This window comes from Tachysurus vachellii, chromosome 4, assembly GCF_030014155.1.
Source record: "Tachysurus vachellii isolate PV-2020 chromosome 4, HZAU_Pvac_v1, whole genome shotgun sequence".
NCBI lineage: Eukaryota > Metazoa > Chordata > Actinopteri > Siluriformes > Bagridae > Tachysurus > Tachysurus vachellii.
In genome coordinates this window covers 27,349,675-27,365,868 of record NC_083463.1, presented here as the reverse complement: position 1 = coordinate 27,365,868, position 16,194 = coordinate 27,349,675, and the positions used below count along the sequence as shown (strand labels likewise).

Below are 16,194 nucleotides of genomic sequence, written 5' to 3'. Positions count from 1 at the left end.
TAAGAGGATATTTCATGAAAGGTGGAATATTTTATCTAGTTTTGGTAAGTATGGAGAGCATAAAAAATGTTACAAATCCAAACCAAAATGACTGTCAAATACCCAGTTATTTCTATGAGATCAACACTTAAGATTTTAACTGAGATCCAAGGTCATTTCCTCAGATTTGAAGTACAATGGAACACAACATCATTTATACCAAGCTTTTAAACCAATGTCTGCTTATTCCCATATTTGTCCAGTCTACAAACACTGTCACAATAATTAGTGGTTTAGATCATCTGATCATTAGATGTTTAGAACATCCAGATCCAGTGTCACACTCACAACTCCTGGACTTCAGATGAAAACAGCCTGGAAAACAACTCAGTCCTTTATGTCTATTATAGACCATGGGCAAGAAAAATATGTATACTTGTTTATATATGAATATATATAATTTTCTAAATATATAAATGGTCTATTTTTTATGTATTTAATTATTTTTCTGAGCGAAGCAATTTACACTGAGGAGAATTAATGCAGAAATGTTTAACATTTTTAACTGAAGCTGTTTTGACCAGGGAAGGGAAAGACACTGCAAAATCAAATAAATGGAGCATGAACCCTAAAAGATATTCAGATGGATCTTCTGGAGACACACTGATGATTTCTCGTTTGAAGAGTCTTATCGTGCCTGAATATGGCTGACTGACACCGTTTGTTTTACTGCTGTTTCATTTTGACAACCTCTGGTTATTTGTGGAACTTTTTACTCACATCTCTCTCACACTGGCACATAGACACTGTTAGAATTTTTTTCAAAGGAATGCTCAGAAAATCAAATTACCATCATTTCCACCCCCTTTTTTTCCCTAAATGTAGTCAATCAGTGCTACAAGGCTAATGCAGCTAACAAGTAAACGAAGTCTACCTCATGCAAACACAAACCTTCATCAGTAATGTGGTTTAGTTGACAGTGTGATGCACTTAGGTTAATCTCGAAACGCAAACAAACCTTCACCATGTAGTGAAAAGCTGGAACTGTGTGGAGGCAGCCATTTTGTTTTGGCCAAGCAGATGGTACTGGGGTTGCATTTTAAAATTAACACCACTTTGTAACACGTTAAAATGTCTCTACTCAACGTTTCCTGGTGTGTTTAGAAAGTCTGGTGCTAATTTGTTGATCATAAGGTTTCGGTGTTGCCTTCTTACTATTTTCAGCGACATATAAAGTGAGGTTTGCTAAAAATTGAGTCATAAAATAAATCTTTTGAGCAAATGAACATATTGATTATAATTATTGACATGATGGATTTCTCCTTTAAATCACAGAAATACAGGCTTTCCTGCTGTACTACAAATTTCACTTTTGTATAACACTTAATAATAGGCTGACAAAACAGCTTTACACAAATCTATTTTAAATCCTACAAATAATGAAAGTCAAACTTGTAGTGAGTGTAAGACGATAGACCTGTACTATTTGTTAGCAATAGCTTTATTGAAAAACTAAAACAAATTTCAGATATCAGAAATATATCTTGACTGATCGACTACATTTGAGGAAAAGTGTGTGAGAATACAGTGTGTGTCTGTGTGTGAGCTAATCTGTTCATTCACGTGTCTTCATACTATTATGGAACCTGTCGCTGCAATGTATAAAGTTAATAATACTTAGAAAGATCTTGGGCATTTTATGTTTTGCATTTTTTTTTTAATTTCTCATATTAAAAAAAAACTTTTTAGATCTTTGAGATGTATTTTAACCTTAATCATTTGAGTTTTATTTACTCACAAATCTTCTCAGGCATAAAGAGTTTAAACTAACGGATATGTGATAGCCACTGAACATTAATAGTAGGTGGGATTTCATTTCATGAACCAAATCAGTAATCTGGTAGATTTTTGAGTAAATAGAAATACAGTGGGCATTTACATTTTGGTAAAATTATCCTTTGGATTAAAATGCTGCATATTGTGGGAGTAAAGAAGGAAAAAGTTTGCTAGTGTATTTTTTTTTTGTTTTTTTATTCCCCTGTAAATCCAAACTGAGCCAGGCTTTTCTCATCATAATATACTGTACAGTTTATTTATCATATCTCTTGGATGCTTCGTTTTATAGTAAGTCAAAGAAAAGCTACAAGGAATGTGGAAGAAATATGTTTTTAATAGACTGCATCAACAAAGAGATCTTTTGTACTTTATAGAACATTTCCTGCTAGATAATAAAAAGAAAAAATTAATGAATGACAGCAAAGCTCGTGTGTTGTTTTGTAACGGTGACCCTGTGTGGCTCTGGAATGAGTGCATCACATGCAGTAATGTTACTGGAGGTTTTTAAACAGCCTAAATGTCACTACTGAGTTGAGAAATAGTCCAACAACTAAACTAGCCAGCCAACAGAGGCGTAACAAGAAGAGAGGCAATTCCAGGAAAATGTCAACTCTCAAAGTGCAGAATTCTGCAGAATACGTCCAGGGAGTAGTGCACAATATTATACCAAGATCTCATTCGAAACAAGGGTCCATCTTACTTGCATGTGAGAATTGCACCTGTTTATTTTAAATGGTCATGCTTTTCAAACTGAAGGAAAAAAAGAAACTTACCTGTGTGGAAGCCAGGAAAGAAAATAAAAACAAGAAGAAGAGAAAACAACTGTGGTAAGTGGTGGAGATAATCTAATATTGTAATAAACACAGACGACAACTGTGATTCATATAACGTAATCTATCCCTCACTAAGCAGCAGTTGGCTCTCAGTTTGAAGCACATAATTATTAATTATTTGAATAGCTTTCTCTTTATAATTCATACACCGTTGTAGCTGTACTGATGGTTTATCTAATCAGAAAGCTATATCTGGTGCTACATGCAGGATGTAGAATCTAATGCTAACAGTTTCAAACAGTTCTCATGATTCTTGTAAAGGCATTAAGGTAACATAATAGCAATAGAAAACGGAAGAAATTACAGGAGGAATGACTTCTATGGAATTATGAATCAAATGAAGCTTGGAAGAATCTCCACCTTCCTAATAGCTATCTTCCTGTCACTTTTGCTTCCATTATGAGCCTTTACTCCTCTTAATGACTCTTACCCAAGCATACACTCAGCTGAAGGTCTGGGTAGCTTTCCCATGGTTAAAATTAGGGTGGACAAAAAAATTTGGCAATTTTTTGGTAACTTCTTAACACTCAAAGGTCTAGCTGTTCTTTTTTTTCCACCTAAGAAAAACTAAAAATGAAGGACTTTGCATTTTTTATGGTCTTATCAACTTTGTGATATGGTGTGGGAACTTGTTTACAGCCACTTTAATGTAAGTGATAGGAACTACGTTACTTGTTTCATGGACATTCATCATCACATGTAAATTTGAATGAAGAAAATGTATGATTGCCTTGATGCCCAATGAGATAGAGCACAGGCTCCCCGTGACCCGGGGTAGTTTGGATAAGCGGTAGAAGATGAATGAATGAATGAATGAAAATGTATGATGTAATTTTTTAATTCAACAAATGTAACCTCTGGCAAACTGTCACATAAGCAGAATAAAACGCTTTGGCATGTGCTGTTATATGAAGGACAGCATGTACACCATCCTGTAATGGATTATTTTTCTATCGGCATGACAGGAAAGAAAGGAAAGAAATGGCAACGTACCATTTCTTAATACAGTCTTAATTAAGTCTTTGCATTATTAATTCTACTTTTTTCTTCTCATTCAACAAAACTGAAGATCATATAGGGGCACGTCTTCATGACTATAGTACAAGTCCAGTGTCCTTGATATTGATGTTTATGTCATTGAAAAGTCCTTCAGAAGAGACTGATCAGATCAGGTGTTCAATGTGGGCCAAAACAAGGCAGCAGGGAGGCTTGGTGACCCCTGTAACTGTTTCTGAGTCTCTCAGGATGTGTCTTTGTCACACAGAAAGACGTTCTCATGATTTCTCTAAACCCTCACCACCTCTCACCATGAGGAATTTCCCCCTGCTGAGAGGAGTCTCTGTCTGAATCCCAAATAGCCTCCTTCTAGCTATTTAAGTTCAGACAGAGTATGAGATAATAACTTGAGTACCATACGTAGTGAACTACATGTTCTAGCGAGCCATTTGGGACCAGGCCCCTGCTTCCTGCTCACCTCAGCATGGGAACCAAGTGCTGAATATGGCTACAATAGACCATATCGGCTTAAAATGAGTTTTACTTGTTGTTATGATATGGTTCTGAGCTTATCACAGTGATCTGTGTTTGGTCTTCAGGACACTGTGTTTTTATAGATGATATGAACTCTCTACAAGCTTCCTTATCTCTGGGAACAATCAGTAAAATATCCTGAACATGAAAAAACCTCTCTTGGGTGGTTGATTTTGGTTGCATAGTTAGTTTTTTTGTTATGGCAGCTTTAAATTTACTTACATTTAAATATGTTGTGAAAAAACACAAGTTTAATTTTTGCTGTTACAAACTTGCCTCTGAACCTATCATCTTGAATATGCAGGTTATCAGAGGATGATGTTAGCTAATGAAGTTAGATAGTTAGCTAGCTTACAACTTATGCTACTGTCTTGTGATGGTGTATTTTACAGGCTTGACTGCTGAAATCACTGATAATGGGACAGAATGAAACTCTACTGAAATCTTACTTATGGCTAGCTGTGGAAAAAATGTGAGCTAGTCAACTAGCCTGCTAGCTGTTTAGGGTGCCGGGGGACATGTGGGGGTTGGGGGAAAGAGGGGGTTGTTTTGTATTTCCAGAGTGCATATTTGGCATATTCTTAGATCCTGGATTTTTTTTTTTATGTCATATTTAGAGTTTTTGTAGGCGTTTAAAAAGTAGATTAAACTAACTAACTAATTAACTAAAGTATTTGAAACATTTTAAAGGTTTAAATAAGAAAATGTACTTAAAAACTAAAGGTAAAAGGCTGCTCAGCACTTCAGTAAAAGAAAAGATATAGTAAGAGTAAATATGCTTTAACAATACCATATAATGTATATGTAGGTTATTAGAGCATGATGTAGTAACTGGAAACATTTTTAAGCTAGCAAACAATATTTATGTTAGTGATAAACAAAAGTGCTGTTGTTTTATCATGTTACATTTGGTTAAGTTTAAATTAAAAAAAAAAATGAAAGACTAGCGAGTTTGCATGTACCTGTGGGAAAAGTTGGCTAGTTCATCAGCAGTCAATTAATCAGCTGTGTTATTTTATAATTCATAAACCTTGAAAATTTTAGTTTATAATGATGCTGCATGTGCCATTTTTCATATTTTGTAGGTCATTTAAAGGAGCATGAATGATGTACCACTAAACATTAGTAAAGTTATAAATTTCAGGTGTATTTTAAGGAATCGTGTGTCTTAAACTCTTTCCGGAATAAGTGAAATACACCAGGTAGAAAAAAATATGTTTATTATTTAATAAGACATTTCAGAATGACAAAATGTGCATCAGCAGTGCATATAAAAGTATTCCCTGTTTACCTTCAGTTCCACCCACTTTACACTTTTGACTCATGGAATGAAGGAACCAATTTCTTGAAATCTTTCCTTCTCTTTCACCCAACATGCCCATAAAGCTCCTCTTCTTTCCTGCCCGTGCTGCTCCCCTTCTGCTTCCTTTGAGCTTGAGCCAAAAGCCTGTGTGTGTGTGTGTGTTTGTGTGTGCGGGCAAATATTCGCCATAGGTAGCGTTCCATTACGGCTCCTGGAGCGTCTGTTCCCTCATAGATATCTATGCTGTTCCCTGAGGCCCTGGCCCATGTTTTTGCTCACAGGACCCTAAACAGAACCGCCCTCTTTCATGTAACCAGGTGCACAGAGGATCAGATTACTATCCGATTAGGGCTCAAGACGAACGCGTTCACACTGGCCTTCTTTTTCTACAGTCTCTCTTTTACTATGCAGTAAAAAGTATCCCAAAGTACAGAAAATAAGCTTATCTTAAGAAAGGGAATTGTGTTGTTTTGTTTTTTTGTGCCCTTCTTGTTTCAAACCCTTTAATTCTTCCTCTCCTTCTTTTGAGCCTAACAGCACATTTCCTGCATTCTGGTATAATTTAAAGGTGAAATACAAAGTATGAGCAAAATAAATAGAAGCTCTGTGTGGTTGGTTTGTGCTCCCATTCTGTGCAGCCCAAACGGTGTGAATGGGAAAATAAACCTAGTTTAACTGAGTTAATGACACATGATTTTTTCAAACTGGAAAAATAGGAGGAAAAAATGAACCTGCATACAGGATGTTGGGCACTGTGTAATGTGTTGAGAAGAAGCCTGGGAGCGCAATTAACACCAAAAACTGTAAAGAAACTTGCACTATATAAGGCATGAAAAGTTGGCTTTGGCACTCTAGATAGTGAAGGAATGTATTTTCTAAAGGAAATGCTCTTAAAGCATATAAAATAGTAACTTCTCCAACGTGCATAGTGCATTACAAGTTCAAAGTCACATAGCGTATTCTGTGCTTCGTAAAAGAGGTACATGTTTTGCGGAATATGAAATGACTGGACATAACCGCTCAGAAGACACTGACGCCATGCGGATGCATGACTTTTCTCAATTTCTTCCACAAGGTTATTTTGCAACGTCTCTGATCTTTCCGGACTTTTCTTGTGTTTATGAGGGTAAATGTACACTAAAAACACATCATGGTTGTTGTGTGCTTATTAAAAAAGGGCAGGGTGTATAGGGTAGATAAACACATGAAAAAATGTTCGTTTTATTAGTTTGCTCTGAATATTTTTTGGAGGAAATATTTAGCCGGTTCCTGGTTCATGTTTCAGACATGAATCAGATCCTCCGCCAGTGGATGGAATCCAGCGGATTTCCCTGGAGTCGTCTATGAAAGAGGACAGGCAGAAAGGCAAGCATTGTACAGCAAGCAAAATATCCCCACTTGGAGTGGATTGATCTATTACACTCGGACGCTTGGGCAGGGTGGACAGAGACGCCTTTGTCTTCCTGTCTATCTCCTCCGATAATACTGCAAGATTATGAGTTTGTTCTTTTTGTATTTACATAAGGCTGCAGTTATTCCTCCCATGCAGCGAGAGTCGGTAGTGAGCTGTAATTTTTCCATTCACCTGCACCTTGAGCGCACGGCCTCTTGAGCTTTCTGGTGTCTTCTTTTGTTGTAGCGCTTGACGTAGCTGTTGCTGCGCAGGACCCCGTCTCCTGGTTTCAGTTTGCCCCCCAGGAGGGCAAGGAGACTAGAGGGGAGATGGCGCTTTCGGTGGTAGATATGACCCATGATTATATATCTGCTACCTGGAAAAAATAATATTGTTGCAAGCAGAGTGGTTTAGTTTTTTTTACACCTTAGTAAACTCCTCATATGATGATGAACCAGTGTATATGGTGTATCACAATATCCATACTCTGCTTTCCTGCTAGCAAGTGTTAAAACTAACAGGTTAACAGTCACACTCTGTGTGTATATCTGAGATATAGAGGCATGATTTCCACAACAAGAGGAATATGAATTGAGATTTTCTCAATTCTATGCAAAGTAGTATAACAAAAGTTATATAAAGTTAAATGATTGGTTTGGATGATTTCTCTGATAAGATCTACAGCGGGCCTGGTCCAAAGTTTAGTTTGTAGTTAATTGCAATTAGTTCTAATTTCTAGTTAGTCTAGTTAGAACTATAATTCCCATCTAATCCATTCTCATATATTGATATAAAATAAATCTTAGAAGGAAATTAGCAGAGATTATTGGTGCCTCTGGTAAGCGTTTATTAGATTGCACTGCTAATCTGTCAAAGAAACTAGTATGCTAGTAGGCTTGCACAAGATTGCAACACTTTTTAAACCAATTACTGCTTTAATTTGTGTGATTAGCTAGCTTTAGAGCTATATATTGCTAACAATGGTTCACATCAGGAGTAAAAAAAACAGCTCACAAACAATGACAGTAGTGGCCATTTTTACCCGCTAATGTGAACATGGGGTTAGGAGGCAATATGAAACACTGTGGTATGTAACCACAGCTGATGTTTGAAAGATAGGTAACAATATGGTTTGAAACCAGCTGGTTAGTTATTTTCCAGCTTGGTTTCTAATTGCCTTAATGTTCTTTTTTTTCTTATATACAATAAGGTGTCTACAACATAGCAGTTGAAGTAAGTGAACTGTTTCCTTTCTACCAGTTAGGTTCAAAGGCTAGCTCAGACTATGTTGTAACTGGCTGTATTTTTCAGCATGGTCAATATTATACAAACTGTTTTTAATCAAAAGCATGTGCTTATGGATCGGGAAGGCCATGCTGTTCTACACTGCAGTCATTGAATCTGTATTGTGCACATCCATCACCATCTGGGGTGGTGCAGCAACAAAACAGGACAGAAACAGACAGCAACGCACGGTTAGAACAGCAGAAAAAATAATTGGTGCCCCCCTGCCCACTCCCCAGGACTTGTAAGACACAAGAACCAGAAACCGGGCAAGAAAAATCACCACTGACCCTTCGCACCCTGGACACAACCTCTTTCAGCTCCTCCCTTCTGGCATGCGCTATAGAACTTTGCTTACTAAAACTGACAGACACAGGAACCAGTTTCTTTCCCCAGGCAATCACCCTGATTAACAACTCACCATAATTATATTCACTGCTTCATATATAAGTACTGCATTATCAGCATTGTCAGTCATCAAATCATCTGTATATTGCACAAAAAGCATAATATTGCACAATATTGTTGTTTGCACTCCCACACTTTATGTACGTAACTGATCAGTCATATTCTATATTCATATTTTATATATTTTATTCATTCTATATTCATATTTTATACTCATTCTGTCTATATTGTATCTCATCGTCTGCATTGTTTTCTTGTGTACTATAGTGTTATTTATGTCTGTACTTTTGAGAGTCACAAACTGCTGGAACCAAATTCCTTGTGTGTGTCAACCCACTTGGCCAATAAATCTGATTCTGATTCTGATTCTGATCATTGTCTGTGACAGGCATTAAAGCTACTAATTTAATTATTAATACACCAAAAAAAATGCAACATGATTGTCAGTATTATGACCTGGCATGGTGTTTCTGTAAATCCCTGATGATTCGGTCAAGGACCACAGACTGGATGTATCTCTGATTCAATCCCCTATTTTCACTCATCCAAGAAAATGTCTTCAAGATAACACAAGACTAGCTGACTTGACATTCCTGTTTTCCATATGATGTGGTTGACTGAAAGGTTTTACAGTTTCACAAATAGCAACAGATCAAAGCCTTAATCTGACAAAAACATAGCTGTAGATACAGGAAGCTAAAAGAAAGGCCAGGAGCCCTTAGTATTGAGGGGGCTTAATCCAAGGAAGTCTAAGGAAATGTCAAAATGTTAGAACCTACTAAAGCCTCTAGTAAGCAGTGAACAGGGACATCCTGTAACAACCCCTATCCTCATCCTCATCCCCCACTTCCTTTTGTTTTAACCATGTCCATGATCTGTGCTTATTTAAAATGAATGTCTGCCTAAACAATAGAAGGAGAATGAAGATCAGTAGTGATGGAAATAATGGCAGATAAAAATGTTTAAACAGACTTGTTCACTTCATAAAATTCATCAGAACTCACCGAGTTTGAGGTCAGGACAAGGTTTGGTACACTTGTAGGTATCCAAGACCAGGATGTTCACCTTGTAGAAGTAGGTGTCTTGAGTGATGTAGAGGCGGCTCATCTTGTAGAAGCCGTCCTTGCTCACAAGCAGCGTGACCAGCCTGATGCCTCGACGAATTGTATCAATGTCGTGAACAATGCCATTGATGGCTGGAACAGAGAAAGATCATTTAAGATGATGTCAGAACACACACCACGAATACCATGGAACTTCTCAGGGTTTGAAGCAGCCTCAGGAGTCTCCTGAGAAAAGGCTAAATAGGTTCATGAATGTACCCTCACCAACGTAACAACGACAACACAAACGTAAACCCCAGCTCTTCTGACAACACTCATATTTTCAGGTTGTATATAACATAACATAATTGTGATGATTAGTCTCACTGTTGACAAACCATTGTGTGTTTTTCCACTGCACACAGACCTGACCCACTTTTCTGTCAACACAGTGTGGGGATTTAATTCTCGCTCATTTTCCACAAATTCGAAAGACAACTGGAAAAAGTGAATGAATCATCATTTTCATGTGTAACAGCATCTTCACAGTGTGGTGTGTTTACAGATTCATTAAGTTTATCTGGAAGAATGTTGTTCATTTGTCAGAAGAGTCTAATAATAAAGAATAAAGAAATTAATTATTGCTAATTAAATTTGAGAAAATACACACTTCTGTTTTTTGTTCTTTGCAACACTTTTCTTGTAACTACACACACACACACACACACACACACACACACACATGACTTTCCTCCAAATATGAAACAAGCTAAACAGGAAAGCTGTAACCCATTCATTTAGACCAATAAAAAACATTTTAGTGTTACAACACTTACACTTTACTGCCTCCTGTCCTTGTGTAATATGTACTTTCATTTGACAATGTGTGCTTTGTCCATCTAATTTTAGTTTCTCCTCTGAAGGCGTTTAGGTGGGGGGGGAAAATGATTCAAATCCACTTTGTTCGCAATCATGAACCCGTGATTGTATTTCACATGCTTCTTATCAATATCTGCTGTGGACATTTTATGGCTGTGTCAAAAATGTGGGCTGAAAAATATTAGCCCAGATGGAGATCAGATCAAAACAAATGACACGTCTCTGTAGTCTGATGTGATCTGTAGTCTGGGCTAAAAAGAAATCAGCCCTTCTTCATAACGTTCTGTATATTTTCCTTATGACCATCAGATGCGGTGTTGTGCGTAGTTCAAAAAAGGTCCATAATAGTCAGCCTTAATGCATGTAAATCGTATATCAAGGGTTTTTTCTTCTTTGCTCTGCTAGCCTATTTTAACTTAGTAAAATATTTCAGTGGCTTCAGACAGAGAAACATTGAACTTTTAAGTTTTTTCTACTTTTAAGTAAATCTTTTTGAAGATCCATGTATTGTAGATGATGTAATATCTGATATTTCCTTGTGGAAATTCCAGATAAATGCACCTATTTTGTGTTTGAAATGGGAAAGTATTCATTTGAGCAGTTTGAGCTGCTTTAACTTGAACTCTTCATATTCTCCTAAAGACCCTGATGTCATTTGGTGTTTTTAGAGGTCAGGCATAACTTTACTGATCAGCAGATTCCCAGGAGCTGCGTTGGAGATACATAAATAAACTAGCGCAACTCAAAGGGCAATCTTTCTACCATGAAGATGAAGCGCTTGAGGGAACCTGGGTATGCTCAATTTCTCTTGTTTCTCTTTGTAGTTCTGCACTTTTTTCTCCTGTAATTCGGCTTTGTATTCTTCTAAAGAAAAAATGGTTTGAGTTTTTTCCCCTCATTGTTTCATGAGGTAAACCAGACTGTAACCTGTTTTTATTATATTCAGTTTGTGTTGAATACGCACCGAATTCACTATAGCAGAAGTGCTCTATCTCGTCCTTGTCCTTCCTACATTCACTCAAGCACACTGCATCATGGATGAAATCCGACTCTGTGGGGAGAAAGACAGAGAGGTGATTAGTGCGCTCAAAGCAAGGACAGGAAGCGACAGTACATCTCACCACAAGACTATAAGTCACTTTGATTGCATGTCTATTTCCTGATTTCCCCAGAGTCAGATGAAGGCAGGTCGAGACCTTAATCACAGCATAATTAAAACTCCAGCATTCTTTTGAGTCCAGATTTAGACTTATCTCTATCTTGAAAAGCCAATCTAAATCATTTTTAAGTGGTGGATAATTAGGTGGCATATTTTAAAATGACGGCACACAATGAACGCAACTGACTGTGACCGTGAGTGCCACTTGGAAAACCACAGAGCTTCATTCCAACGCCAAAGCTGTCATTGCTGTGCCATTATCCCAGGCAAAGCGTCGCATTCCAGTCTGGCGTGGGACGGTGCAGGGCTATCTATCTGATATCTGTAGTTTAATCACCGCATCGTAGCCAATTTCACTTAGGCATATTTCAGATTCTTTTTTTTCCCCCACTAATCTTATGGCTCAAAGATCTTCAGCACAAAGGGTGCATTCAAAGTGTGTGAGCTAAGCAGCAATTTGCGGCTTGAGGGAAAGAGTAATTAGAATAACCATCCACCCTCAGAGATTTTCTCTCTCTCTCTCTCTCTCTCTCTCTCTCTCTCTCTCTCTCTCTCTCTCTCTCTCTCTCTCCTTTTTACAGCATGCACACACATATTTCCTTCCAGTGTTCGGATTTAAAAACTATAAGGCAGTGTTTCCCAGTCCTGACCTGTACTGCTTATTTTGCTGTGTTTACTTGCTTCAAATTCAACACAAAGCTTTTAGGTTGGATTGACTTCATGCAATGAAATCTACAAACCCTTAATTTACATGTTGCTTGCAATAACATATTTCTACCACAGAGGTCACTAAAAATGACATTCTGCAGCTTTAAGCAGCTCTTTGTAATTTTTTCAAATGCACTGCTACCTGCATGAAGAGAATGTCAGCTGACAAAACTTCACCCTTCACTGAAATACACCAAACTTTTTCAGAAACCTATATATGCTTCATTACTTATGAGTCAGGAGAGATTTTAACCAAACAGAACTGAGCTGAACAGCACAAGGGGAAGAGCTCATTGCCAGACCACAAAAATCTATATAGAGGCCTATAAACTAAAAAATTTGGGGGTGATATTTGACGCCAATTTAACATTTGACCATCATGTTCGTAACACTGTCAAAGCATCATTTTTTCATCTCAGAAACATTGCCAAATTACATCCCATGTTGACTTTCTCTGTGGCTGAAAAGTTAATCAACACTTTTGTTTTTTCGCGTATTGATTACTGTAATGCTTTGATGGCTGGAGTTCCTAAGTAAATTATAGTTGGTACAAAATTCAGCTGCTAGAATTCTGACTAGGACCAGTACAAGGGGGCACATCACACCTATCCTGGAAAAATTGCACTGGCTTCCTGTTAATTTTCGTATCGATTTTAAAATTCTCATGCTCACTTATAAGGCCTTGAATAATTTGGCCTCTCAATATTTGTGTGAGCTGTTAACCCCCTAAATTCCTACACATGCTCTATGCTCTACTGGAGCTGGTCTTCTAACTATCCAAACAACACGGCTAAAAACTATGGGTGATCTGGCTTTTTCTTCTTTGGCTCCCAAATTGTAGAATTCTCTGCCCTAAGAGATTAGGAATGCAGAATCCCTGTGTGTTTTTAAATCCCACCTTAAAGCTTACTTTTTTAGGGTAGCTTTTATGTGATTACTTTGTTTGTTATTTATTGGCTTTTTATTTTTTGTATGGTTAGTTTTAGTGTCTGTGATATTATGTGTATCTAATCTCATCTTTTCATGTGAAGCGCTTTGAGATGCTACTTTTAAAGGCGCTATACAAAATAAAGTTTATTATTATTATTATTATAATAAAAAATGATAGAATGACTAAAGGGTTTGATTTGCACTTTTAAAACCACACAAAGCACCGAAGTTATGAGTCAGGCTGTTACGCAGAGAAACATTAGTACTTAAGACCCGGATAGAGAAACCTCTCTTACCTTTTTTGTAGATGTCGAAGTGGTAGAGTAGACTGGAAAAGCGCCGATTGTATTGGCTGAATGAGCGATTGCTGTTCAGGCCTGATTTTCCTGGTCTGTTCTCCTCGGGATCCATCCGACTATTTCCACTCTCTCTTGGTGTGTTAGATGATAACTGCTGTGAGCGTGTGCGTGATCTGGAGTTGTAATTTAGCTCAGACCCACTGGATGAAGGATTATTAGTCAGCACTGGGCTTTCAGGTGTAGCTTTCTGTACCTGAGTACGATTCGATGCCCCGACCCCAGGAGCAGGGACGGCTTTATTAGGATGGCCATCATTACGCAGTTTGTCGTTGTTGTAATCAATGGGAAGCCGCTCCTCCCTCGAGCCCTTCTTGCTCTTGCTGTGTGTGCCTGGCTGAGGATGAGGGGACAGTGGATCTGTGTGTTTGGGCCATATACCCGGTGGCAGTGCCAGCTTTGGGTCTGCAGATTTTTTGCCTTGCTCCAGCAGCTCATTGACTGGTAGAGAAGGATCTTTGGCTCCGGTTTTGGTTTGGTTGCTAGAAGAGTCAGATGTTCCACTTTGTACCGGCGGTGCTCCAATCAGGGAAAACAACTCTGTGAATAGACCCACAGTTAGAAAGCCCTGCTTATTAAGTAAGATATAAACATGAGGAGGCTTGCTGTTAGAGGAAATTGCATAATCATCAATAAAGCAGAGTTACCTTTACCACCCAGAAGTTGATTCATTTTCAATAACATCAGGTGTTTTATGCAGTGATTAATACTGATAATAAAAAAAAAAACTATTTTCTTCCTATTTATAGTTATGTTTTACCTTGTGGTATGTCCATAAGACAAGTTAGGTTCTGATATTGCTTACATTATAACACATATAAACAGTCGTTAGTTCATCTGCCTTCTTTTTTTCTCACTTTTGGCTTCTCATATTGGGCACAAAGGCATCATGAACATGTTCTCTGTTGGTAACCTAGTCTTTTAAAATTGCAAAATAAACATCTCTGAAAAAAACCTCAGTATGCCTACAGTATGCAGAGCTATAGCTGTTTCACTCTTTCATGCATCAGATCTGTCTCTAGAAGAAATACAATGTTAGAACTACACATCATGATAAATGACCTTACACTTAAGCTATTGTCAGAACTGTTATTTTTAATGAGGGCTTTAAGATAAACTATAGTTGGTCTAGAACTATTTTTAGATTTGCTGGTCTCAAAAATTATAATCAACACTTTCTGACTAATCAAAATTGAGAATTTACCAGCAGATAATGTCATATAGCTGTAGTCAAGCTGTACATTTAAATTTGCATCAAATATCAATCAAATCAAACAATCAAAAATGTAAATATTTTTAAAAAAGGAAATGGGTTAAAATTTCTCTCAAGGTAATGTTGCATGTCTACAGATGCAGTAATCAGAGTAAAAATAGATACGCTGACAAAAACATGAAGTATTTCTTTACCATTGCAGCTATTCATTAACATCTCCGCACTGTGTAATGCTGAATTTCCCTAAAGTGCTGCAGCACAAAGATAATAATTAAATGGTAGACATGATTACTCTGGATGTCTCTGGTCAGGATTTAAAAAAAAAAAATTTTTTTCTTCTTTCATTCTTTTTTTTTATTAACAATAACCCAAAATGTGAAGCGTAATGAGTGACACTCGGTTGACCTAAAATAATTAATATCTGCATTATACACTCTTGAGTAAATGGTAAAATATAACATTCATCATTTTGTAAAGCTGCAAAAGTTTCTATGTGAGGAATCTTTCTATGTAGAACACAGCTATAAAAAGGACTATAAAAAAATCTTTGAATGACTCTTTTATCTAAGAGTAATTAATAAACATTTTTCCAAACCTGTCTTAAATTCAATATACAAATTGGCATCAAGAGTATTTGGATTTCCATCAGGGAAAAAAAAATCACCTAGCTTTGTCCAGATTCAACAATCAGAACACATTCCTTATTGCATAATATATATTAAACCTCCGTATTTGTTTTTAGACAGCTCTAATATTAATCTATTCAAAAGATGTTACACCTATTTGTCATCACATGTAAATGTATTTGTGGTACTTCAGGATTTTCTAACAAAATGTCAATTTCTGTTGAAAAGGAGGTAAAAGGAAGAAAGCTTTTTTCTAATATATGATTTATAATAATAATAATAATAAGAAGAAGAAGAAGAAGAAGAAGAAGAAGAAGAAGAAGAAGAAAAATGTGTTTAGCAGTCTTACCATTGACACCACGCTCTTCAGCATCAGAGAAGGCAAGAGCCAAAGAGAGGAGAAGCAAAATGCTGGACATGTTATTGATGAACACGAGCATCTTCCTTATAGAGAGAAAGAATTAGACACTGCAGCCCAGAGTGACGGCTTTTTATCCTCACTGAGTAAAGAGTAAAGGGGCGGGATGATCAGCTGACCAGTTTACCCTATTAACAGAGTGAGAGTGAGAGGAGAGAGAGAGAGAGAGAGAGAGAGAGAGAGAGAGAGAGACTCAAACAATTCTCTCCCTGTTTAATGCAAACTGTTTGGTGATAGCTAGAAATTACTGCAGTTATTATTATTATTATTATTATTATTATTATTATTGTTGTTGT

At 37.1% G+C, this 16,194-nt stretch overlaps 1 protein-coding gene across 1 annotated transcript; it reads right to left on the bottom strand.

Annotated features, from left to right (window-relative positions):
• Positions 1-5,381: 5,381 nt before the first annotated feature.
• Positions 5,382-15,940, bottom strand: LOC132844028 (UPF0450 protein C17orf58 homolog). The gene is made up of 5 exons (XM_060867186.1): positions 15,830-15,940; positions 13,582-14,181; positions 11,453-11,539; positions 9,571-9,762; positions 5,382-7,250 (listed from the first exon to the last, which is right to left on the bottom strand). Exons 1-5 carry the CDS (start codon positions 15,918-15,920, stop codon positions 7,063-7,065), a joined length of 1,158 nt encoding a protein of 385 aa, XP_060723169.1. The 5' UTR covers positions 15,921-15,940; the 3' UTR covers positions 5,382-7,062.
• Positions 15,941-16,194: the final 254 nt, after the last annotated feature.

Excerpts from the sequence above, each read along its gene's own strand:
- LOC132844028 (XM_060867186.1), bottom strand. The coding sequence starts at position 15,920 with ATGCTCGTGTTCATCAATAACATGTCCAGCATTTTGCTTCTCCTCTCT. Across the intron at positions 14,182-15,829 it reads TGAAGAGCGTGGTGTCAATG|AGTTGTTTTCCCTGATTGGA; the intron begins GTAAGACTGCTA and ends GTCTATTCACAG. Across the intron at positions 11,540-13,581 it reads CTTCGACATCTACAAAAAAG|AGTCGGATTTCATCCATGAT; the intron begins GTAAGAGAGGTT and ends TTCTCCCCACAG.